This window comes from Leptinotarsa decemlineata, unplaced genomic scaffold, assembly GCF_025532065.1.
Source record: "Leptinotarsa decemlineata unplaced genomic scaffold, Ldec_3_MD MMD2_tig00026354_RagTag_RagTag, whole genome shotgun sequence".
NCBI classification, from domain to species: domain Eukaryota; kingdom Metazoa; phylum Arthropoda; class Insecta; order Coleoptera; family Chrysomelidae; genus Leptinotarsa; species Leptinotarsa decemlineata.
The window spans coordinates 8,657,594-8,684,027 of NW_027412702.1; the positions used below are offsets into that span (position 1 = coordinate 8,657,594).

General features: G+C 33.6%; 1 protein-coding gene across 1 annotated transcript; it reads left to right on the forward strand.

The window, feature by feature from the left end:
• The first annotated feature begins 1,613 nt into the window (after positions 1-1,613).
• Positions 1,614-26,384, forward strand: 14-3-3epsilon (tyrosine 3-monooxygenase/tryptophan 5-monooxygenase activation protein epsilon). The gene is made up of 4 exons (XM_023174175.2): positions 1,614-1,963; positions 16,161-16,471; positions 24,340-24,679; positions 25,966-26,384. The coding sequence occupies exons 1-4, from the start codon at positions 1,900-1,902 to the stop codon at positions 26,019-26,021; spliced, it is 771 nt and encodes a 256-aa protein (XP_023029943.1). The 5' UTR covers positions 1,614-1,899; the 3' UTR covers positions 26,022-26,384.
• Positions 26,385-26,434: the final 50 nt, after the last annotated feature.

Below are 26,434 nucleotides of genomic sequence, written 5' to 3' on the forward strand. Positions count from 1 at the left end.
CTACTCTGGTTAAAAGAAGTCAGTGTTATACATCAATCTATTTACATGTATTCGAGTCTCGGCTTTGGTAGAAAATGTTGTGTTTAAACCTTATCTGATGAAACTAAAATTTTCTCAGGGCAATCTGATAGTTACATTGTTTATAGAATATGTGAAATCAATAAAAATATAACCAAATTGTAATAGTGGCCTAATAACCCAAGAAATTGAATCGATTTATTGAATAATGAAAAAAAAATGTGTATTTACACCTCGAGCTCTGTTTTATAGTTTCTCTCAATTATTGCAACAGTTGTTCAAAAGTATAGACGGGCCCCACTAACTTTATTTTTCGGAATATTCAATTCGGAATAATGTGAATTGTGTTCACAGAACTAATATTTACCTTTTAGGTCTAGAAAGCGCTTGTGTGTTAAGTAGTTGCTTTCTCAGAGTACCTACTTTATTTTGAACAAATCGTTTGCATAGAAATTTCATCCATATTCACACTAATCAAACTTATATGTCAATATTTAGTTGCATGACATGAAATGAGTCGTTCACACACAACTCCATGTCTAAATAATGCAATGATCTCATATTTCGAATTGTGTTTACTCATGTTAAAAGATATAATTTTTCGAATATTATAGAATGATATTGTTATATTTTGAATTGTACAAATCGTTTTCATCTATTATATTACGACGAATTGTCCGCTAACAAATGTGCTACGTATTTCGGGGGGAAGAGGCAATCGGCATAACTTTACCCAACTTCCCTTCTTACGCACATTGATTTATGTGCCGCCGCTGTGAATGGATCATTTACAGTGTTTCAGCGATTACAGATTTCTCTCTTAAAATGATTCCATCCGTCATATTTAAAACGCGTTCTAGTCTTAAGATATATAATTATGATTTCTGTGATTGTGAATATATTGGGTTAGGTTGAAAGGCTAGGCTGGCTGATGAGAACTGTTAAAGTCTGAATTTGAAGGCAAAATTTCCACAAAAAGTGAGGTCAACATTTTCCCCTTCTATCCACGGAGCCAAGTTTCAACTGTCGCGGGACACTCGTCAAAAAAGAACTTGTTACGTACAATGTTTTTATTCACGTCGACCATAAGCGAGCAGAGTACGACCATAATTTATGATTGTGTTTTCAAGATATGTTTCAAAATTTCTGATGAGTGAATCCATTGCCGAGTAAACTCACTCACTTTGGGCAAGTCCTTAAATTCAATATAAATTTTTTAATAATTTTTTTCAACCAATAGAAACGTGTCAAAGTTAACGTGGACGAGTAGAAAAAGACATCGGAGAATTTTCAAGAACTCGTTTTTTATATTTTTTTCACTCAAGTCGTTAAGCACTTGGCATCGACCATGGTCATTATTCAAAAGTTTCCAATAATAGCTCAGGCGAGTTCTTGAATTCAACAGAAATATTTCTGTAGATTACTTCAACAAATAGAAATGCTCTACATTTAGAATGGATTAGTAATGGAATTGTTTTGAATTTATTCAAATGAATAATTAAATAGACATAAAATGATTTTGACTATGTCTCAGGTCATATCAGTCTTCGGCAAATCGGATACAAAGAATGCCATGAAAAACAATTCTTATCTGTTTATAAAAAAATGAAATTATTTGTCATTACTCATCCTTCAAAAGTTTAAAAATAGTCGCCAAATAATCATCAAATTTATCATAACAGAAATGGAAAGCGATAAGATAATTGCTATTGAATTCAAATTTTAGCGCTCTTTACTGTCGTCAAGAAACGTTAAGACCCGAAAGTTTTTCGATCAGATTCGGGTATTAGTGTGGCGGGCGCGGCCATATTGGCAATACGGAGAGAGTTTAAAGAGTTTGTGTGATAAGTGCTGTGAAATTAAATCGAAAGTCATCCAAAAATGTCTGAAAGGGAGGATAACGTGTACAAGGCAAAATTAGCCGAACAGGCTGAGCGATACGATGGTGAGTAAATTTTTGTAATATCATAAATTTTCCCATTAATAATAAACCGCTAAATTGTCCTTCATAAGACGCTGCTCCATTATTGACATTTCTGACAGTTTAATGAAAAATCCAAAGAATTTCGATTAAAAATTTTTTCACGGCCAACTATATAAATTATTTCTACGGTTCAATACATTCCACGATCAAACTTACAAATGTCAGTCCAGAATATAAGTATCGATCTTTCTAATGTCGTCGTTAAAAGTAACTCGATATTTCTGCAGATTCTTTTGAAATGAATCACTGAACAACGTAACGTGGGGTTATTCATTGATTTATGTCTTCCCTCTTGAGTAATTAATATATTTGAGTTATTTTTGAGAAATTAAAACTTAACAATGATATTTCCAGTGATCGATTAAGTTGGCGATTTTCATACCTACCTTGTCAATTTGGTCACTGTGGACATAGCTCAGAAATTTTAATAATTTCAAGACCATTTTAATCTGATATTAATAGTTCGTACTAGTGGAATGTTCTACCAGCTAGAATTTTTATGAAAACCAGTTTTTCGTCGAATTGTCAACCTACGCTGCCGGTATGAAGGCGTAATTTTGCATTCTTCAACATATCCATATAAGAACACATGAATTATTGCGTAACCATATTGAAGCAACTTCCTGTGATTTCGATTCTTTGTTAATTCATTATAAAGAATTTGGGTAACGCCTCTGCAATAAACTCAAATTGTACCTGTTTAACAATAGTTCCCACTGACTGCACCATTTGTTTATATTTAATATGGACGAGAGTTTACAAATCATTGACGTTTAAAACTATGTCAATTTTATTAGAATATTGGTGACAAGGAATGCGTCATTTTCGTTGTAAAATAGTAGGTATTAACATCCCATTAAGAGTGAAGGCGTCAATACATTTTACGATTATTCCTGTGTGATATACTCATTTATTCTCAACCTTACCGAAAGTTTTTTTATCCATTTTTGAAAGTTGAAGGTAGATATGGTTTTGTTTAAATTTTTAGGTAACCTTTTAAGTTTTTCTGAAATTATAGATATAAAAAAATTTTGTCGTAAATCGTGGAGGTAATTTTTTTCACAAACTACAGAGAGTTTTAAGAAAAAGTACTTCCTTTCGGAAAAATTATTGCTGGCATGTCAGTTTTGTCTTTTGTCTGAATAGGAATGCAACCAAATGGCGCCGATAAAATGTATCCCTGAAAATTACTTTTCAGTGGTCCATGCCCTTGAATTAGAACTATCATACTCATTAGCTGGTTTTTTAACGTCACTATTACTGTGACGTTTATTTTTTACTTTGGGGTGTAAGTAAACGCAAAAGGATAAGGTCATTGAAAGTAACAAATGTAGTTGGGTTTTTACATTGAGTAAATTTAAAAAACATTTAGAAATCAAGGTTGTTTGTGGCTTTAGTAAGTATTTGAAATGATCATTTTTTCTACCCCCTCCATTTTAAAATCATTACGTATTTGACAGCAGGTAGGTATTGGCCCATTTAGAATACACGTGTATTTTAAATTAATGGCGGCTACTTCCGTGAGAAATTTCAAAAAATGATGAGATATGTAACATTTACTCTGATATAAATATGATTTCATGAATACATTCAATTGCCCAAGAGCCAAAATCAGTAAATTTTCTCTACTAATTCTCTGTAAAATCGAAATCTAAATCATATTTTCAGTAAATTTATTGTTCAACAGTTTGTGGGTAGGTAATTAGTCTAGTTATATCCGAGAATCAACAACCACTTAATTGTAAGCTGTCATAGTGATAACGATCAAGAAATTTGTGCTACCCCACCAGATATTACCTAGCAAAAAAATATTGCGATGAATAATTTGCTGCCAGTAAAATCGAGAGAAAAATACGAATACAATTTCGAAAATTGTATGTGTTGGAGTGAAAAGAAAAACAACTTCGTTTTCCGAAAACGTTCTCGTTTGTTTCGAAGATTCAGCAAAAACTTATAACAAAAATGAACCCGATTAATTTGTAGGAAATATTGTCACCAATTTTTAAATCATTTAATTGAGTTCTGACTGACTGATGAGTTTAAAATCGAAAGCCATCATCTCAAACAAATATATTGTACCATTCCTTTCTACGGTCAGTCGTAGAAAAAATATAGTACGCACCTCGAGGATAATGCCAATTACGTCCACTCACTCGTGGTTAATTGGCTTCTTATCCCACTCGGTACGTAATATACTAATAATAATTTCAAAACGACACGGGTTCTGAAGATCGCATCCTAATTCGAATATTTATTTTTTACACATTTCAGTCTTTTGAGTCTGAATATGAAAATGCCATTGCAGCAAAAGAGAATTTAGTACAAATTGGGAAGTGTCCAGACGTTCTGGCAAGAGAATAAAGTGGAATGTTGAATATTGGATTTTATTGGTTTAGAATTCACTTAGTATCGATTTGAGCTTGAACTGAAGAAACATTTCATAATTAGGTTACAAATTCCAAATCATTGTGCTGAACTTAGGGATGTTTTCGAAAATTATGTCAAGTCATTGAAAACTCTACATTTTTTATGGACTTTTATGGTTGAAACAGTATACTATATATTTTTTACTCCATTAGATATGCTCGAGGAACTCATTGTATAGTTAAGCATGTGTTGTAACTTGGCTACCTGTTATCTGAAAACGTTACTAGTGTATTCATATTCAAATAAAAATCTTCAGTGAAATTATATTTGAGTATTTGTTTTATTCAATTCTATGTTTTGTGGATCAGAGTGGCAACACTTGTCTCTGTCATGTCTGATAAAAATTGTGATGTCATCAATTTTAAAGCAACTTTATCGGTACTTGAACTTGTTATTTGTAACTTTGTGATAACTGGATCAAGCGGTGAATCACGATTCTACCAAATATCGGTTGGAATGTTCACCAATATCTACTAAAATAATTGAGGTGTGCCAGAATTCATAAGTTATCTATAAAACATTGAAAATTAATGCTTATTGTATTCGAAAATATGTCTTATACAAGGTAGATCAAACAGTGTCAACCAATTTATTCTTCAAATTTCTACTATTTGTAAAACGGTGTAGCAGTTGGTCAAAATACAAGGTGTTTGTATAAATTACATCTGAAGTGTCGATTTTTCGAAAAATAACAACTCTAAGTATGTGACATCCTTTTTCAATATCCTGAATGAAGTTGGATATCATTAAAAATGTGTCTAATATATTGATCTTACTGTTACATTTCTAAAACTATTCTACTTAGTTTTTCGACCTTTTTTGGGTATTTTTTACCTTTCACAATCTGAAAAATATAAAAATTATAATGGAGAACTTTATACAAGTGACGAAAGGGCAAACTTTTTAGTTTACCCAAAAACGGTCGATGAAAAACTGATTTTTCTCCACAAAAAATGACTTTCGTTGAACATTCTACTTAATTTCCTTATCAATGAAATGGCAGTCATTGAAATAAGTATAGGGATCTTCCAAAGCCATATTTACATGTTTGGTTTATAAAACTAAATTTCAACTTAGATTACACAAATCTCCGCAAGATGAAAGTAATATTCAGCGTGGTAATAGTTAAGGAAATTTGTTGAAATACTAGTTTCTCTATCCTATATATACTGTAGGTTTCTATTGGTGAAACAATTTTAAAAATCGATTTTGAGTAGCTTTTGAACTCTGAGCTTTTATGATCTCTTTACATTATCACATAAACTAATTCTTAATATAAGCTGTCGTCAATTTCAGGAGGCAACAACTAGTGCAGTAGTCTAGTTCACATGTACTTTTTTTTGTAACATTTTTCAGCCCTGTCCAAAAATTATGACCAAGGTGTCATTCGATTCGTATTTTTGCCTAGAAAGTTTGAGGAAAGGTCCGAAAACGCGCCGATAAAAATTACAAAAGTTATAAACAATTAAGTGGAAAAAAATTGGGCTTTAGTTTTTTCTCAATATTTCGGAAAATTTTCAAAATTTTGGATATTTGAAGAAAGATTTGAAAAGATCAATGAATTTGCGTAAAAAATCCCGACTCCCGAAACTGTATCTCGATTATTTATAATTTTACTGAGCCCTGAAAATAGAGCCAAAAGCGGGTAGTCTGGCTTCCGCGCGCCTTTCGTCACTCTGACATAAAAACAAAAAAAATTATTTAAACAAATTGAATATAAATATTAAGGAATGAAAAAATTCATGTAATGTTTGGGATACATCAATAAACAATAATCCGCAGTCAAAAAATTTTCATCCCAATTTTAACGTTAATTATAAATTTGTTGATAACTTTTTCTGAATTGAAAGTTAATACAACAATCACTATAATTATTAAACTAAAACCCTGGCATTTTTTTCCTTTGGTGAAGTTATCCCTAATAGGCAAAAAAACAGATTACCGTTGCCAAAATAAAAAAAATGTTATTTTCTATTTTTTTATTAACAATTGAAAATTATGATTCATAAAAAATACATTACAATTTTTTTTTATTGTTTCAATGTCTCATGGCTAAAAACTAATTAATAATATATTTTTTAAATTTTTTACAGCTATTGTTAATAAATTTATTATAAACAAATACATTGTTTATAAGCAATTCGCATTGCGATATGTTTTTTGCATTATGTTAATTGAAAAATATCATGATTTTTAGGAAAAAAATGGTTTCTTAAAAAAATTTCTTTGTTGCTAAAAAATGCGTTTGTTAATTAACAATCGTTTTTTGCAACTAAATATTAAAATTAAGTGACCGGTTTTTTTTAAACATAAATTCTAATGTTCTTTGAGGTTTTAAAAAACATTTTTTTATTCTTTTTTTAATTGTTTATTTAAAAAAATTGTTATAAACAAATAAGTACTTTGTTCTATAATAAAAGTAACTGTGTTTTTTTAATATCACAATATTAAAAGTTTTATAAAAAATAGAATAAATTAATTTAATATGTTTAAATATTTTTTTGTTTTTATGTCACGAGTGACGAAAGGGCGCGGAAGCCAGACTACCCGCTTTTGGCTCTATTTTCAGGGCTCTGTAAAAATTATAAATAATCGAGATACAGTTTCGGAGTCGGGACTTTTTTTACGCATATTCATTGATCTTTTCAAATCTTTTTTGAAATTTCCAAAATTTTGAAAATTTTCCGAGATATTGAGAAAAAACTAAAGCCCAATTTTTTTTCACTTAATTGTTTATAACTTTTGTAATTTTTATCGGCGCGTTTACAATTTTAAAATCGTTAGATCTCGAAATTCCTGGGCTCAAATAGATTATCTTACACATAGGTCACGTTCACTTATTGAAAAAATGGAACGCCTTCCGACTCTTTTACAATATTAGTATCATAATTTACTTTAGAAGTCTCACGGCAAATTTAATCTCCACTGAATATTCTTGAACCTGATTTTTTGCTATGTACTACTCTAAAATAGCAATGCAGACAAGATCGATATTGTCGAGGATATTGTTGAACGTGTGTGTGGTAACAGTGCTCTTGGGGTGAAAGAGGGAGAGAGATAGATAGGGGGGGAGACCGACCTTCTCTCCCTTTTTTACGTCGTCGGCGTTCGCAGTGAAATGGCCTGCTCCTCGCGAGAGAAAGGAGCACCTGACGAATCTACCCCGACGACAATGATGTATTATTCGCGCCTAGTCGCTTTCCGAAGTGGGTTAATTGCGACCTGGGCCCGGTGTGCGGGGTCAAAATTCAATCACTGCGCGGAAATTGGTCGAGTAGCGATGGGTGGTTGCAAAGTATTACTCTCTTCGTTGCGGGTGATGTAGGTAATGGGAAACTAGAAATTTCCTTTATCTCGTACACCCTTGTGTTCATTTCGGGCCCTCATTCACGGCCTCTCATGAGAAAATGAGTGAGAAACGTTCGTGTATAATAGTGTAGTTACATAGATCCTTAGATGATATGTAATCGTGGGGCAAATTTATTACTGGAAAACGCTATTATTTTTCAATTAAAACTAAGTCAGCTTTTTACCCGTGCTTCATTGAATCTGCAGGGTTATTCTGCAAACTACTGTAATCGGCTAAAACAGTACAATGGACATAGGTACAAATCCTGTCTATTCAAAAGTTACGAATACTATCTAGTCATACTCACAAATTATATGTAATCTGAATAAAACCTAACAAGGCTATAAAATTAGAGTAACTTCACAGAAACTGTTTCATTTTGCAAATAGAGATTAGCTTTCGTCTTCCTGTCAACTCGTTGGCATGCTACTACAGTACTGCTTTTAAACTTTATTCGGAAAATCGTAGAGGCTGATATCAGGGAAGAGACAAATCAAATGACTGGGAAGAAAAGTGGTATTTTGCCTCTTCAACGGTTCCTTTGTATAACAGGGCTTTACGCGACACAAAAATATGCATGTAATCCGGAGGAAAATATTACGGGTCATCTCAGAACTCTAATCCAAAGCTAATTTTCCAAATCCAAAACAATAATGGTTTCATATATCAAAAGACGACATAGAGTACTCGGAGCCTCAACTGTAAATGAAACTTAATTAACATTTTCCAAAGACGTGAACTATAGTCCGTTCATAATTTGTCGATAGCACAAAATGAGGGCCCAAGTCATAAAACGGTCGTAAAACTCGTAAAATCATAGGCGGAGGTTCCTGAGGTGTTTATTCATTAAATATAAAGCTTCAGTTTATATTCGAAACTTGCCTTGAAAGGGTGAAGTTGTTACGAACGAAAATAATTTTTGGTTTAGTACATTTTTTAATCGCATTTAATTTACGGCTCGTTGGTGTTTCGGCGTCTACGGCAGTAATTAACGTCTCTAATATTTATTTTGCGAATTTTGTGCAGTGCGTGAGTAACTTTTTTTCATATTCCTACAAACATATACGTACCTTTCGTTCCTGCTTGTTTTGTTTGATTGCTTGCGATGGCTTCGTCATCATCATCAACATCATCAAGTTTTACACCGGTACTGTTGCGTACAGTCAGTAAGTCTGTCTATTCACCAAGAGAGAAGACTATTGTTTTGAACGTTCACGATGCTCTGGTTTCTCAGAATCCCACAAACACTGTTCAGAACATAATCAAGAGTTGTGCCAACATGACGGGCGTAGGGGAGTCAACAATATATAAGTTCCTATCAGAAAGAAAAAAAAAAGGTATAGCTAACCCAAATACAAACGAATACTTAAAGAGGGGGAGAAAACCTATTGAAATTGATGAATTTGCCAAAAATGGTATTCGAAGGAAAATTCACGAATTTTTTTACAAAAAAGAAATACCCAACTTAAACAAAATTTTACAAGAAGTCAGAGACGACCCGGATTTGCCTCATGTCGGACGAACCAAATTGTAGCAAGTTTTAAAAGAATTAAATTTCCGGTGGGAGAAATCAGACCGAAAATCACTTTTGATTGACCGGGAAGAGATAATATGTTGGAGAAGAAAGTATCTAAGATCTATACGAAAATTTCGGGCTGAAGGAAGGCCAATTTACTATCAGGACGAAACGTGGGTAAACGCAGGTCATACTCACACAAAAATTTGGACAGATAAAAATATATCAAGCTCCAGGCAAGCCTTTATGGAAGGTTGGTCTACTGGTATTTCCCCACCCTCTGGTAAAGGCAGTAGATTAATAGTTTCTCACATTGGCAGTGAAAAAGGATTTGCTAAGCATGGTTTGTTGGAATTTGAATCCAAAAGCACAAAAGACTATCACGAGGAGATGACAGCTGATGTTTTCGAAGAGTATTTTGAGCAGATGATTGAACATATACCACCAAACTCAATTATAGTATTAGATAATGCACCTTATCATTCACGACTAGTTGAAAGACTTCCAACGACTGCGTGGAAAAAAAAGGATATCATTGACTGGCTGCGGAATAAGTCCCTGCCTTACGAAGATGGAATGGTTAAAGCAGAACTTTTAAAAATTGCCCGGCAACACAAATCTAAGTTCAAGAAATACGTAGTTGACAAAATGGCGGAAAGACGAAACATCACAGTCCTTAGACTTCCACCCTACCACTGCGAATTAAATCCAATTGAACTCATTTGGGCACAAATGAAAAGCTATGTGGCTAGAAAAAATACGTCATATAAAATATAAGCTGTACGTGAATTGTTATACGAGTGTTTACAACATATTACAGAAGAAAATTGGCGAGATGCAGTAAGACATGCAATAGAAGAAGAACAAAAAATGTGGGATCTTGACAATATAATTGATGCGACTGTAGAGACACAACCGCTAATTATTAACCTGCAAGACGACTCGGATTCCGAAGATGATCCTGTTTATTTTGAATTTGAATAGTTTTGTAAGTAATCGTAGTTTATATCATTTAAAAATAGGTATTAATTAAATAAATGTATCTTTTACAAATTGCAAGTAACTTATTATTTTTGAATAAAATAAAGAAATTTTTTTAAAATAAAAATACAGTTTACAGTACCTACAGTTTAAGAATATTAATATATTTATTTATTTAAAGTAACTAATGTTTTAATCATATACTCTACGACACTGGTCACTCATTTCCACTCAAAATACCTACATAATCGGATTAAAAGTTTTATAGCTGTATTGTATTTCTTCAGATACAAGGTGGGTTAGTCGAAAACATCTTAAACTGTCAGTTTTAGTTTGGTTTTTGTTATTATATCATATTAGCTGTCCTCTCTGTATTTCAGTTCTCTAATGAGGGTCAAACTTGCAGTGAGCTATCAACAAATTATGAACGGACTTTAGGTACCTATCGGCGTGAAGGTAGCCACGAATTTCTAGCCATGGATTTGTAGCTTACCTGGGGGCGTACACTGATCAATTCGGGCTATCGAGAATTCAAGAAATGCAGTAGATTGATGCAGCGTTTTATCCGTTGTTTCTCAGATAATTCTGTGATGGGATTGGCCGATACTTGATACCCAACACGAATAATAGCTTCTTCGGGTGTGTTCGGTACTGTTGCGGGATTGTTAATCATTTAGTGAAAATCTTACAATTGTGTTACTTGGCAACGTTAACAAAATAACGTATTCCTTCAGACTCTTATTTGAAATCAATAACACCGATGTGATATGGTTTTTTTTTATTTCTTGTGATTAAAATTTCTTCAGTTTTGTTATCAGCTCTCGAAATATTAGTTACTCATTTGAATTTAAACATTTTCTTTTTGAAATTTTTGTTGATGTTGAATCACCCCCTCTCATTCATTTAATCAAATAATCTAGACACCCGATGCAGAAGTGAAATAACGGTGAATTTTCAAGTACCTTGTATCCGAATCAAACAACAAATCAGCGACGTGGTATGGAAATTTGTTGAGCATTATTACGAATCTGCGTTCCATGCACAAAATGACTTGATGATTTTATTCCCTTGGTTGATAAAAACGATGGAAAAGTTGAAGTAAACCACTTTTACAGAGTTTGAAAATTATAAACGAGGTTATAAAAAATGCACTAAAAAAGTGAACTTGATTTTGAGATATCCTGTACATACAGTCAGTGGGCATACTTGAAGACTGGCTACAAATCAAATCATCTAATTCTAAAGGAACAATTTGTTCAGGCTAGTCTTAACTCCCTACACTGTAGGACTGACACCTATAAGAAAACAATTACTCTACTGGCTAATACTACGAAGGGTATTGGTGTCGACAGGTGTCAGTGCAGGATTCTTCACTGAAGTTATTCCTGCATATGCTGTTGGCCATACAACTGACGCAATAGATTTTCAATTATTGGAACGCACTTGCAGACCGGTTTCGGACTGTTTGGCCACTCGTCAGTGCAAGGTAGTGTCTATCATCAACATTGTAGGGAGTTGAGACTGGACTGAACAAATTGTTCCTTTAGATGATTTGATTAATAGCCCGTCTTCAAGTATGTCCGCTGACTATATGTGAAGTTTTTTTCCTTATACGAGGAATTGGGTAAATTTCGGATATGCGGTTGGTTACCTCGTTCACAGGCAGATGGGGCAATGACAAATCTATTGTTTGTTGTCCGCTACAGCCTAGTTCGAGGAATGATACTCTGAAGGAATTCGATTTTCAATTATCAGAAATCGTCGACTTTATGTTGATAATAGACACTACCTTGCAGTGACGAGTGAAAAGATGGTAGTCGGCTGGCGAGTGGTCTGGGGAGTACTATGGGCGAGGCAAAATTTCGATGCCCAATTCGTTTAATATTCGGACACACACAAACGTGTTCTTTGCAGTAATAAGAACCAATGAGAATCAAATTAGTATATTTCCAATACATACAGTATGATACCTATAGTTTATAACTTATATCGTATACAGTGTGATATAAATAATCTGCAGATATATAACAGCCATTTAGCCTATGTGATAAGAAAATTCAATTGAATCAGTTTTCCATTTATTTCAATGAAACCATGTTTTTCAATAATCGTATATTTTCTATAAAAAAATATGATCGGTTCTGTCGGGAGAAAAATATTACAGAAATGTATAAATTCAGTAAAAACGTTATTATATTATTTGACAACTAGAAACATTGAAAAGAATACGCTGAATGTGAAACCTAAGGTGTCAAAAATTGATTTCTTCATGGGCGTCAAAGAGTCTAACTAAAGTGAATGTGATATGTAGTTTGGTATTCTGGTTTATCAAACATTGCTCATACGTTATTTTTTCGGTCCTGTAATTTTGTCTGTAGATAGCGGTACTCCAGTGATAATTTCATTATTTCCAAGAAACATTATATCATGTTTTATTATAGAGACAATCTGATAAAAAAATGATAGAAACAACATAACTGAAAAAAAATTGTTGATTCTTTTTCAGGATATATTGTTTAATTATGTCGCTTTTGGGGGATGAACAATAAAATTTTGTATTCGAATTCCAAAATTTGATAGAACTGGCCGATATAATTGATGAAAATCAATATTGACACTTATGATATAATTTTCTTCAATATTTTCACAAGGTTTTCTATTAGTATAAGAGTTTCAGTGAAAACCTTGCAGTAAGTAAATTGTATTTAGTATACGAATTCAATTATGATTATGAACTTTATGTGTTGTCTACAAGGTTAAATTTTAGGTTAGGATTGGTTTCACTGACGTTACTGCTTTAAAGTATATCAATAATAAATATGTTATAATTGATAATTTGTGTTATCAATAACCGCATCGATAATGATAGATTATCATGTGGGAAATGATATTATGTTGAAGTGCTGCTATCTCTAACCGCCAATGGAAGTGCTTCCTTGCGAGTCATTTTATCAAAGATGACGAGATACAATACTTTGATACAATTCCAAAACAATCAAGCTAGAGATAATCATTCAAAAATGATTCACTACTCATTAAAATTTGTTTTTTTTTGTATTACAAAAAGGCGAAATAACTTATCACGTTTACACAGCCTCTTGGAAAAAGGTTTACTAACTGATGCTACTAAAACGAATGTTACCCAAATTGTATCCAGAAGAATGTCACAAACATTCGAAAATTCATTCGCAAAAACTAGTACAAAGAACAAAATTGTTGGAATGGCTGTCATGAAAAGATGAAAGTAAAACGTGATGAGCTTATGAGTCTGCAGTGCTTTTCCGCAAACTTGAAAGAAATTGATAGCTTGGACGTCTCCTAAATAACAAAAAACAATGTTAACCCCTCTGCAAACACCATTTCCATCCATCGTTATCAAACAAGTTTAATAACCCTAAACATTTGACCGGATTTGTCGAATCGTGAACACTTACAACAAGGTTAGTAACCATACTTAAGATTGAACTATCAGTATTCCAACTCCCAAAAGCGGAAAAATTGAAGTGTTTTTCTGGCGCAGACAGGCCTTCAATTTCTCAAGACGAGTGAGATTTTTTTTCAACAGAAGTAGGAATAGATACTTCAATGTTCTGTCGCAGATTAGGTATTGACCGAGGCACAGATCTTTGATACCGACGTAGTGAGATTTCAGTGATAATGTGATAATGAGTTTGTAAATAACAATTCTTGAGAGTGTAACAGAAACTTTACGTCTGAGATATAGAGGCTTATGTGTCTGATGCTTGTAAGTTTCAACTAACTATAAGACATAGATATAGGTTGAGAATATAGTTTTCTATGCAGTTCAGCCATTGCACAAAAATGCTAGTTGAAAACTACCAACCGTAAGAAGATACGTTTCAACACATTGAGATATAAGTTTATAATTTTCAATTTCATCTTTGAAAAAACAAGGTAAGAATACTTTGGGCAACAATTGTTTTATTAATTTTTCCCACAGAACATTGTGGTACTAACATAAAGTATCAAATAGTATGGTTCTAGACAGAAAGAATTCCTGATATCACAACAGTTATTTTCTCAAAGTTTTCCAGTATATGACGACGGTTACGGGTTTTATAAAGCTTGATGTGTAGTTATAGATTAAGTGGTGATGACACATCTGGAGACGGTATTCTAGGCGGTTTGAAATGAAAAAAAACGTTAGACGACCCTAGTAAATTTAAAATCGACAAGTCTTGGGAGGCGTTTGCAGTTTTTTGTTATTGCGTAGAAATATTTATCAAAAAGTTCCAATTCGGCGTCATCTCATGGCACCTGTCACACAAATACTTCAGGGTTGCGTTCAATAAAGTAGCCAGCTTCTGATGATCTCACTTCAAACAACCCTTGAAAGTTAAAATTCTTGCGAGCTAAGGATCAACGAGGTCTTACCTTTCAACGTGCGATTTCTAGCACGATAAACATTTGCCTATCAAAACTGAGATCGCTTGTTTGAGCCCTGATGTACGATACACTATTCAGTGTCTTTAGGAAGGCTAGATTAGAAGTACAGTTGAATTTTCTTCTATTACGAAATTAACTAATAGCGGTAGAGCAGGTTTCTTTTGTTGTAACAGCGGCACGACTCTTCCCCGTATTAACCTAGATTGCCTAGATTTCAACAGTCACGCCTATGATCACTGTTTAGGTTTAGAAGGACAGAGAAAGCAATAAGTAGAGTATAATGTTTATGATCCTTCCACTCGTTCGTAGACAAATAACGTATTTCATTTTATTGCATCATAGCTATTCCCTTCCGTACATTTTACTCTATTTTATCGTGTCCCTCGGTTCTGAAACAAGAGAAAATTGTCGATTAGAGTAGCTTTCATGTTCGGGAGAGGAACTTAAATTTATCCGAGCAAATGATTCAATTTGAGCAGCGGCGTTTGCAGGGCATTATCGCTCAAAAACAGAATAGGTTTTTCCCCGTCTCGATAGAAATTAATCCAGCGAACTGTCGAACTAATTGGATATTGGAGATTCTACAGAATTTGGAGTTGAGAACAATTTACTCATCGTTTCAACAGTGAAAACTATATAAATCTGGGTGATTGAATTGATTTTTTCAATATTTAACTGAAATAACTGATAAATGAGTTCATTTCTTCTCTGTGTCATTGGTTAGCTTTCATTAATTTGGATAAAACGCCGTATCAGGTAATTCTTATAGATTAGATCTTACCTGCATGCTGAAATTTATAAGTAATAAAATTCAGTGCGGGTAATTATTAGTTGAATCTAGTAGCTCATAAATATACAGAATGCTTCGGGAATATCTGTATCAGTTGTGTATTTTTTTTTCAACTGAAAAACACAATTGTGGCAGAAAATATTCTTGGGGCACTCTGAGAGCGTTGTCTATGCGAAACTGGCGATTGATTTTGGATTTCCGTTGCTTTAAATTATATTAATTTATAAAAAGGCAATCAATCGATCACTGGCTTGGTTGTTATGTTAATTTCGTGGACCTGCTGATAGCCTCGTTTGGATTTATATATTCAACAAAATCGAATATGTTTCTATGTTATTTATATTGTTGTGGCCGACGCAGACCTAGGACAGATTAGAAGTTTTTCAACAGAATAACCTCGCAAGAATAACACTTTCACGGTTTAGGATATCTTGGAAAACTATGACAGATAATTTAATATTTTCTTTCCAGTATACTTTGCGGATTTGAAAGACTTCACAACCACTTTCAGGGCAAATTGGTTGAAAAATTGATACCCTTAGACTTTTCTTCAGTTTCCGACTGTTAAATGTTATTACTATATCAAGTCAACCTGCAGTGATCCTTTTATCCCGAGCATAGCATGTGAATTTACAATTTTTGATACTGTTTCTCTTTAATCATATCAAGTAATATATTTTGTTTGCAGAGATGGTCGAGGCGATGAAAAAGGTGGCGAAACTCGACCTGGAACTGACCGTCGAGGAGAGGAATCTCCTTTCGGTGGCCTATAAAAACGTCATAGGGGCTAGGAGGGCGTCCTGGCGCATAATCTCATCAATCGAACAAAAAGAAGAGTCAAAAGGAACCGACGACAAACTCGAAATGATACGGCAATATCGTTCACAAGTCGAAAAAGAATTAAGAGATATCTGCTCGGACATATTAAGCGTTCTGGACAAGCACCTAATACCTGCCGCCTCTTCGGGAGAGTCCAAAGTCTTCTACTACAAAATGAAGGTCAGTGAACTGAGAGTTTTGACATTATTCTAGGTAGTGAAGTGTAGTATTCGATTTGTAACCACAATCTACATGAATGGTTAGTCGAGTATTCGACAACTTTATTCGTGAAATTTTCTACTATGAATCTGAATAATATTGTCTTCTTGAAACCAGAGCCCAAAAATAACTCAGTGGTGATAGGCTGAAATCGAATGTTTTGCTGGACTTGCCTATCTTTAAAAAATAAGCCTCAGTAAGTAAACGGGATAACATTTACCCTCAAGAAGACGGGATAACATTTACCCTCAAGAAGACGGGATCGACAGAAGTCCCAATCCACAAATATCAAAGATAAATGAGGCTCCCCAAGGCGGTATGTTGCAAATACCAAGTTTTGGTATCGACCGCTAATCGAAGTTACCCTTCTGTCTTTCATTGTAGCTTCCACAGTGAGACTTATTATTCAGTTGCGCATCAACCACTTTGTCCCTTTCATCCCCTATTTTTTAGATTAAAATGGGTTAATTTGTTAATATCAATATTCCATACAACAATTTATGATTTCTCAAAATCCCAATCACTCCGTATCCACAACATTTTTCTTATTTCTCTTAGTAGGAACACACTATTTTGTATGACTTTCTAGATTTTGAGCAATCTGAGTTCAAAAACTCATTTAATGTTTTCTGTTTTGAAAAAATTTATTCAACATTTTGTATTTGTACTAACTTTCAAATACCCTATATTTATTATTTTCTGTCAGCAATTACTGTTTTTCAAAGTTCATCACTTTATCTTGTTTTAACATTTTCTATAGCTTTCAAGATCCTCGAGCTTTCCAGACTCTACATAATTTTCCCAACTTCTTATATATTTATTATTTGCTAACATCTTCAATATTTATCTATATTGCTTATAAAAGTGTATAATTTCCAAGATTCCGAAAACATTTTGCATCTACAAGATGAGTTTTTAATTTCCTTAGATTTTTCAACGCCCAATATCACACCTGTCTCAAAGTTTATTATTTATTGGCAAATACAATATATTTTTCAAGTTTACATCATTCTGTACTTCAAACTTCTAGGTTTCCAAGCAACCTGAGTTCAAAACATTTTTGTTTCTCGCTTTTTACATTCATTAGTGAAAACTAGTTCACAATTCATGAAATTCAACAAGAATCCTGTCACAGACATTCCTAATGCAATTCTTATGACAACAATGCAGCTATTCAACATTACTCAAGAATAATAAAGATAAAGAAATATTGATTCTTCTAATGAGGAACGTGACATAAAAATGTTCCTGTTTGGGGTTCATCAATCTCTTTGAGTAGTTTACTTTAGCCAGAATATTTTTCTTCATTTTTTCGATATTCGTTTGTAGAACATTGTAAATCGAGAAAAGAATTTTGTTTTGGATTACATTGTTTCAGTTACGTAACACCCTCAAATCGGAAAAAAGCTTTTTGGCCTTCTAGTTCTCCAGCTTTGTACAAAAAAGGTGGGAAACTTCAGAAGGAATACTGAGCAGTCAAGTTCAAATATGTCTAGATCGTGCATAGAAATTGCTTTGAAATATAAACTAAAAGAAAAAGCAATCCCAGAACAACTACTCTCACATGAACATTGAATCATTAACCTTGCTTCACCATCCGTCTAGTAATATTTTCCAAATAATGTATCATTTCCGCCAACAATACATTCACAATAGGCATTTTGAGAAAATTTCCAGTTAAAATAACAAAAGAAATTCAATACAAAGTGTCATTTCGAGATTTTCCTTGTTTTCCCAGAGTTTTGCATCACCACCTTGCTAGAATTTTCAATTATGATCATCATACCGCTAGTTTGACATCTTCTATAGAAAAGTCGAAAAACTACTCACATTGTGTTTTACCTGTGAAATGAAGAATGTGATGATTTTCATAAATATTTTCAATAAATAGACATAAGGGGTTCTTCTTGGACAATATTTAGTATGGTTTTTTGCAATTGGTGACATACAATACAATTTTGAAAAATGTATCAAACTTGTAAAAAATAAATTTGCTGAACCTCACAAAAACTGTATTTATGTCAGTTCCTTATTTTATCTTCACACTATATTATTTTACACAGTTGATTAATTATTTGGCAGTTTCATCATAATTCCTTTTGGTCCCCATAACATTATCCTTTATCATCTGAGTGAGATATAAACAAATATTAATATTTTACTATCGATGACATAATCAGAGTCAATAAAACGTGCTAATTTCAATTCTGTTAATTTTCACTGATGTCACTTGGGTAGGTAGATAAATTAGGTGGGTATACTTACACGATGGTCTTGAATTTTATCTGTAGACCATATGCTTTTTTGTTATAAGGATCACCAATGACTGCCGACACATCAGCTAAAAGACATCAAGAACGTATCAAATGTGAATGGGTTTAGGAATAATTTTTCCAATTAATAATGATTTTTCTATCTAACTAACCGAATTAATGAGAAGGCAATACATAAATAGGGTAATAATGGCAAAAATCTTCAGTTAATCTAATGAAATTACTGTTCGCCTGCTTTTACTTTAAAAGACAACCAGTGTCCAGATGGATAACCTCTGAAGCCTGGAAGCAATTTTTTTTTCTTGCCTGAAGAAGTTTAAACCACGTTGCGATTTTATAGGCTGTGACTTTTAAAAAATTTCACTTATGAAGAGATTTTGAAAACAGATCATATAAGGAAAACATTTATTTCCATATATAGTGTGTCCTAGTTAAGTATGTCCATTATAGGTATCCCGGAACCATAAGATATACGAAAATAGTCAAATAAAAGAAAAGCGAAATTCTAAAATTATCAACATGGTCGTCAGAAAAAATGATTCCGCTTACTTGCGGAATTTAAAAAACCGTATAATTGAAAATTAAGTTCGTACACCTGCAAGGTTGAGTTATGTTACTCTTGGTGATCGATTCAACAAAATAAACATCACGTTCAAGTATTCTCGAACGTCTGAGGGGTGGAAATAGGGTCAATGAATAAAAAAATCCAACATTGAAAGTTTAATTTGTACACTTACAAGAGATGTTTTATTCCTGGGCTTCGATTCAACAATATCACAATAACAATCTTGTAGGGTGTACAAATTCAACTTCTAATGATGAGATATTTTTTTAATTTTTCACTCTGTTTCCGCCCCCTCAGTCGGCCTGGAAAATTCGGACGTGATATTTATCTTGTTTAATCGATCACCAGGATTGAGAGCAAAAGTAGTATCTCGAATTCTCAGCACCGACTAAGTCAGTGGTGGTTCTTATAATGGTCATTTGTTTGAACATTCTTCATAATCTGCATTTATATTTTTTGTTTTAAGTAGTTTGTAGGTAATTTGTTCAATGAATTAACATATGACGCAAACTATAGCCAAGTAAGATGAGATTTTGATGCGCATTTAAAACCAAGTTGTACCCGTCCCAGAAGATAGCTATTTGCCACACAAACTGATGTCAATAGTACATTGGCGAAATATGACTCGAAGTGGGCGGAGTCTTTTAACACAGAACGATTTTATGTTTCTGCTCTGATTCATTTTAGTTGGCGGCGTGTACTATACCTACCTAGATATAGTTTTTAGTTCTTAAATAACATGCTTTTAATTTAATCTTTTTGAGTAGATCTTACTTCATAATAATGAATAATAAAACATTCTAGCAAAAAATGGCGTATTGTCGACGCCTACTACAATTAACTGTTTAACCTCTAATAAAAACCTTTTGTCATTTAAATAAAGTAGAATTTTGTTTTAGCGTAAATTTTTTTATTCATATTGAAAAATTATATTCAATATGTGTTGTTGCTCGAAAAAACAATGTAGTGTCTTATAAAGGAGAAAAAGTAGAAACGAAAATGTGAAATTCAAAGGGCAGAAAAAATCAAGTGGAAAATTTTGTTTTTTATTCAAAAATATATCGAATATACCATATTACTCTCGATTCATCTGTTATTATATAAATTACTGATAGCAACAGAGACTGAGAAGTTTTTCTTCAGACCAATAATCGGCAGCGATAGCAAAGTAAACCATTGAAACGACTGAAAATATTCGCAATAAGTCTTTCAAATTCTAATTTTTTGCCTTTGACTAAAATTGCTAATTTACAAGTGTGCCATTTATTTTAGAATCCAACTCCACAAGGATACTAAGGTCTAGTTGACATTCTTATACATGCTTTCCTTTCATTGTCGTTTCAGTTTCTTTATTAGGGCCTCAATTTCATAAAATTTTCACACTCGTTTCCACACCAGGACCGCTATTCTTGAGTTTCAAGAAGTTTAAATTATAAGAGATGGCACGAAATGAAGTGACAACAAATGTGTGGTTACGAGTTTTGAGTTTGTCTTTTCGGAGTTCGTATCATAAAATTATACTTTCGCTAGTTCTCATCGCATACATCATACAATCCACAACCACTTATCGCTTCCACTTGGATGTTGAATCTGCAGCAAGGATTTAATTGCATATTGATTATTAAATAAAAATAATATTGTATTTGGAATCGACAGAGGACTCTATCCACAAATATCAAATATAAACGAGGCTTTCCAAGTTATCAGTGTGTTTCATATTGTGTCAATCGATACTGTTTCTATAAGTTCTTTAGGCAATAAAGTATATTTGATTTGATTTTATCTTGAAAGATGATCGCTTAATATTCTTGCTTCCGGAAACCATATTAGTGATCGCTGAACATATTCATTGAGATGTTGAATCACTCTCTGATTCACTCCTGAAGCGTGACAGACTGTGGGGAATGTATCATTTAAGTAGATTACTCTTCTGCTATAGCTTAGCGCGCCCTGGATCGGGACGACACGGACCGGTACGCAGATCTGCACTCTCTGCCGTGCCTGAAAAGTTCAAAAGAAAAATATTTACGACATCCAGAGTTATTGAATTGATTGGCAATGGATGTTCCTAAACTAATTAAGTTGATGTAAAACTACTTGTAACTCTAAATATGGGTCATCCGGAGTACTTTGAATTTGTCATTTTACCAAACTTTTTGTGGGTCATCCAAAAGTACTGAAAGAACTTGCATTTGCACTCGATCGAGTCAGGAAATAGGGTGTGAAACTCCAAGTTCCAATTTCTTCCTATTTATAATATACAGTGCATTCCCTTCAAAACGAGCCACTCTGAATAACTTTTGGCACAATGATTTGCAGAAAGAAAAAAAAACATAGTATTTGCAGGAAACATAAAAACAGGTCAACAATTATACAGGAGGCCATATTTTGAAATATTCGTTCTAGAGACAAATAAGGAAGCAATAAATCAGAAAAAGATATTTTTTATTAATTCTTGAATCAAAATCTGATGACTGGACAATAAGAAGAAAAAAATTTCTATAATAAATGTTCAAAAACGTTTCTTTCATATAATGGTAGAAACGAGCTTCCATTGTCGCCCTCACATGGTTGAGAATCTCGGGAGTTATTTCTCTGCAATGCCGCGTGATATTCACTCTCAAATCTTCTGGTGTTGATTCTGTCTCATACACTTAAGACTTCAAATGACCCCATAGAAAAAAATCTACAGGAGGGAGATCCGGATACCTTGGAGGCCATTCTGTAGAACCTCTTTTGCCAATCCAGCGACCAGGAAAATGATCATGCAAAAATTGTCGCACTGGAGCTGTATAATAAGGAGGTGCACCATCCTGCTGAAAAACTATTTTGTTTTCGAATAAATTTATATCCTCCTCAATTGCCCTTTTGATGCACGGTATTATTCAGTTCTCCAACATATCCAAATATTTATCACTAGTCAAATTATCATAAAAAAAGGTCCTATGATGTGGTTACCTGAAATTCCTGCCCTGACAACTCTTGAACGGTTATGCTTTTAACTGTTAATACATCCAGTTTCCCTAAATTTGTTCAATAATTCTGAAACGTATTTGTGTCGTGCATTTCTTCCTGGATGATTATCATTGAACATACGGGCATCAGCTCTAGCGCTATTTCCATTCTGGTAGTACAAACTCACTATTTCAATCCGTTCTAGAGGAGTATAAACCATTGCTTCTAAAGAATTCACAAAACCAGAAACACCAATTGTAACTTCACGTGGTAGGTAATCGTTATTGTAGAAATAGACAAATACAAAATGAAGAGAATATCGAATTCAAACTTAACAAGGCAAAATAAGACTTTTTTGAAGTATACTTCACAAAAACACCTATGAAACCTAGATAACAGATTGTACAGAAGTTCATTCAGGGTGGCTCGTTTTCAACTCAACTAATTTTTAGCTTTCAAACTATGAGCTTCAGACCATAATGTATTCTACTTTGTTGAAATCTGTTCATCGTGGAACATCTGATAATGCAAAACAATTGATCCATTTAAAAAAAATGGTGACATGGTCTGGGGGTGCGATAGGGAAAGTTACATCAAATGTGAATATATCAAAATGTGTCCCCCTGTATACTATTGTTGAGGTGTTTTTTTATTTTTCCTGGAAATCATTGTTCCAAAAGTTATTCAGGGTGGCTCGTTTTCAACTAAAATAATTTGTAGTTCCTGAACAATGAGCTTCAGACCATATGTCTTATAATTTGTTGAAATCTGCTCATCATGAAGCATCTGATAATGCGAAACAATATAGGATGATCCATTTAAAAAAAATTGGTGACATGCTCTGGGGGTGCGATAGGGAAAGTGACATCAAATGTGAATATGTCAAAATGTGTCCCCCTGTATACTATGGTGTTGACGTGTTTTTTTTTTCTGCAAATCATTTTACCAAAGGTTATTCATGGTGGCTCGTTTCAAATGGAATTCACTGTATACATATATCTCAAAATCAGTACGTGGCACTACACCATACTAATTCTTTTCCATTAAAGGGTTTTAATTTCTTTTTTTTTTTTTTCAACTCCTTGATATCAGGTTCTTGCACGGATTACTCAGTTGCATCTTTCCATGGAGTTCAACAACAAAAATAGCATCGATATTTCTGTAATAATATAAAAACCGAGAATGAAAGTCGTAATTTTTTTCGTCGCGTACATTTCGTCGTTAAAAATTTCAAAAAATTCTATCTGTTTCGTTTTCGAAACAGATCGAATATCTTCAAGACTTTTTTTTTTTAATGCAAAAACAAGTCAATTTTCAATCATAATCTTAACTGACCCCTTGGTGACCATCACCGTTTGAATTTGAATAGGAAACGTACTAGATGTGATACTTCATTTTAAAATATGATGTGAACAAGTCATAGAAAGGTAACAAAAATTGAAAAAACGTGCATTATATGAACAAAAGAATTTGCAGTAGTTGCTCGAACTGTTCTCTATCATCTGCCATACAAAAGTTAGTCTCGAAACCCTGTCTGACATTTTAGAGCATTTCAGGAGTTACTTGATGACATTGTTTTTCCCGCAAAAGGCTTCAAATGAAAAGTTACCTAGTGACCAGTTACACGGATGAATTCCTTATAAAATGACTTTTAATGAAGTATCCTACTGATTACTTTCTTTATTCAAATTCTAAGGGTGATCGTACCCAAGGGGCGGGAGAAGAGATATGAAAGTAGAGGTTATAATAGAAAGATGTCTCATTTGCATAAAAAATCGACCGGTTTTTGAATTTTTTCCCAACAAATATTCGATTTGTTTGTTTTTCGGTGTCGCACGCAATATTTAGATATTTCTCAATTTCCATCAATGTCCAAAATTATTTTGGCTCTTATACGGAAAATCCACAGAAATCGATTAGAAATCTCTTGATTAAAATTCAAGAAACGTCACAATCAGCATCGTCGCGTGTTTATTACAATCCGCTGGTTCGATCGCAGCGTCGAAATATTCGGTGATTTTTTGTTCTCGTTTCAGGGCGACTACCACCGATACCTGGCCGAGTTTGCGACAGGCAATGACAGAAAAGACGCCGCCGAGCACTCGCTGGTGGCCTACAAGTCGGCCAGCGATATCGCAATGACGGAGCTGCCGCCCACCCACCCCATCAGACTCGGTCTGGCGCTCAACTTCTCCGTATTCTACTACGAGATCCTCAACAGCCCGGACAGGGCGTGCCGGCTCGCTAAAGCAGCCTTCGACGACGCCATCGCCGAGCTCGACACCTTGTCCGAGGAGAGCTACAAGGACAGCACGCTGATCATGCAGCTGCTCAGGGACAATCTCACATTATGGACGAGCGATATGCAGGGAGACGGTAAGTTTGATGAAGACGATGTCTCCGCATTTTTACTTGAAGTACCAATATTGCTTGAATTATTTCCGAAATTTTTTTTTGAACTCACGAATATTTTGATAATTATTATTATCTTGAGAAAACACATTTTGATAAATCAAGTGTACATGGTATTAGCAAAAAAAAGTTCACACCGTATTGAACAACGACGAATTATATTTAAAAGTTTCTGTTCAAGCCAGTAATACAGCTGTAAGAGTTCTGGCTCGTTCCTTATGGTAAAACACCTGCAAATTTGAGCAGGTCCATTCTGATGATTTTCGGACCTAAGGTTCAATTTATACAGAATGAACGCGCCTCGTCTCTGCCAGACGTCCATTCTGTATGAATTGGGCCTCAGACCTTCGAAGCCCACTTCAGATTATAGTAAAAATAAATACAATGTTATCCTTATTTATACTATGAATACCTCTGCTAGGTACCTGCCTCTTGATTTTCTTAAATCAATTTTCCAATGTGGCCTTCGTAATAGTCAGGAAAATCTGATAATTAAAATATTATGTTTAATTATTTCTACACTTTCGTAGGCATCTAGATGCCTGTTGTTAACTTGTCTAACTAATCTTAATTAACTAAAGTCTATGGAACGGTTTTGTTGCAAAATATGATGGGCGGCTGCTGATTTTTTTGGTTTTCCTTATCAAAAGGTTTGGTTGTTTGAAGCAGTAGCCATGTTGATTCGTGTTCATTATTTGAATACGTTATGAATATTCATCAAGTATCGGCCAATTCCATCACACGTATATTATATAAGTAAAACCTCTTGAACATTTCTTTTATTTACTATGAAATTTACTTTTAAAATTATTATTGAAGTTTTTTTGAACCATAAAACCCCAGATTATAAAAAATATTAATTATTAAAAATTCTTACCTTCGTATTTGAACCTGGAATAATAGGTGATTCTCTTGGTACAGTCAAGAAGTTTTGTAATTGTAATGATTTGTAGTTTATTACACCTTGTTTCATATTCCTGTCGGTTAACTGTTGAATTGTTCTCGTTAATTTGTTTTTTCACAAAAGTTACTTATTTTGGAATATATATAAACTTATTAGCATTAATATTTACTTTTCTTTCCGAGAAACAAGAAAAGGAATTACAACTGCTACTTACATACATTCTGAAAAGTAAATTGTGATAGTATGCAACTGGCTATTAACTTCAATAACTCTTGTTTTTGAATGAATTTATTATATATTCACAGTTTTACCATATTTGTAATATCTGCAATGATTTAAATTCCAGGTGAAGCGGAACCGAAAGAACAATTACAAGATGTAGAAGATCAAGACGTATCATAATTTCAGAATGTTGCGCCTGGCGATATTGAACTGTTGAGTGCTGTGTAGTGCAGGGCATTGCCCAGACATTGTGAAAGGGTCGGGGCAAGCAATCACTTGCCCCTGAGCCCTGGTACATAATGTATTATTATTACTAGCTGTAACAATATATTCTGTAACTGTTTTGTCTCTCCCGAACGATTGCGAGTTGTGCGAGTCCCCTTTCGTCCGTCAACATAAGTGACATGTTTAATTCAATATTAAATATAGTAGTCGCTTTTGTTTTCGGAACAAATTGAATGATTGTACTAGAATCTTCGCTTTAGGTATTTAACGTTGGATTTTTTGTATTTTTATCTTCAAATAAAATTGTCGAGTATTTAATGATTTGTTACCAGTCTGATTTGTTCTCCGGACAAGTTTCATTTGATTTA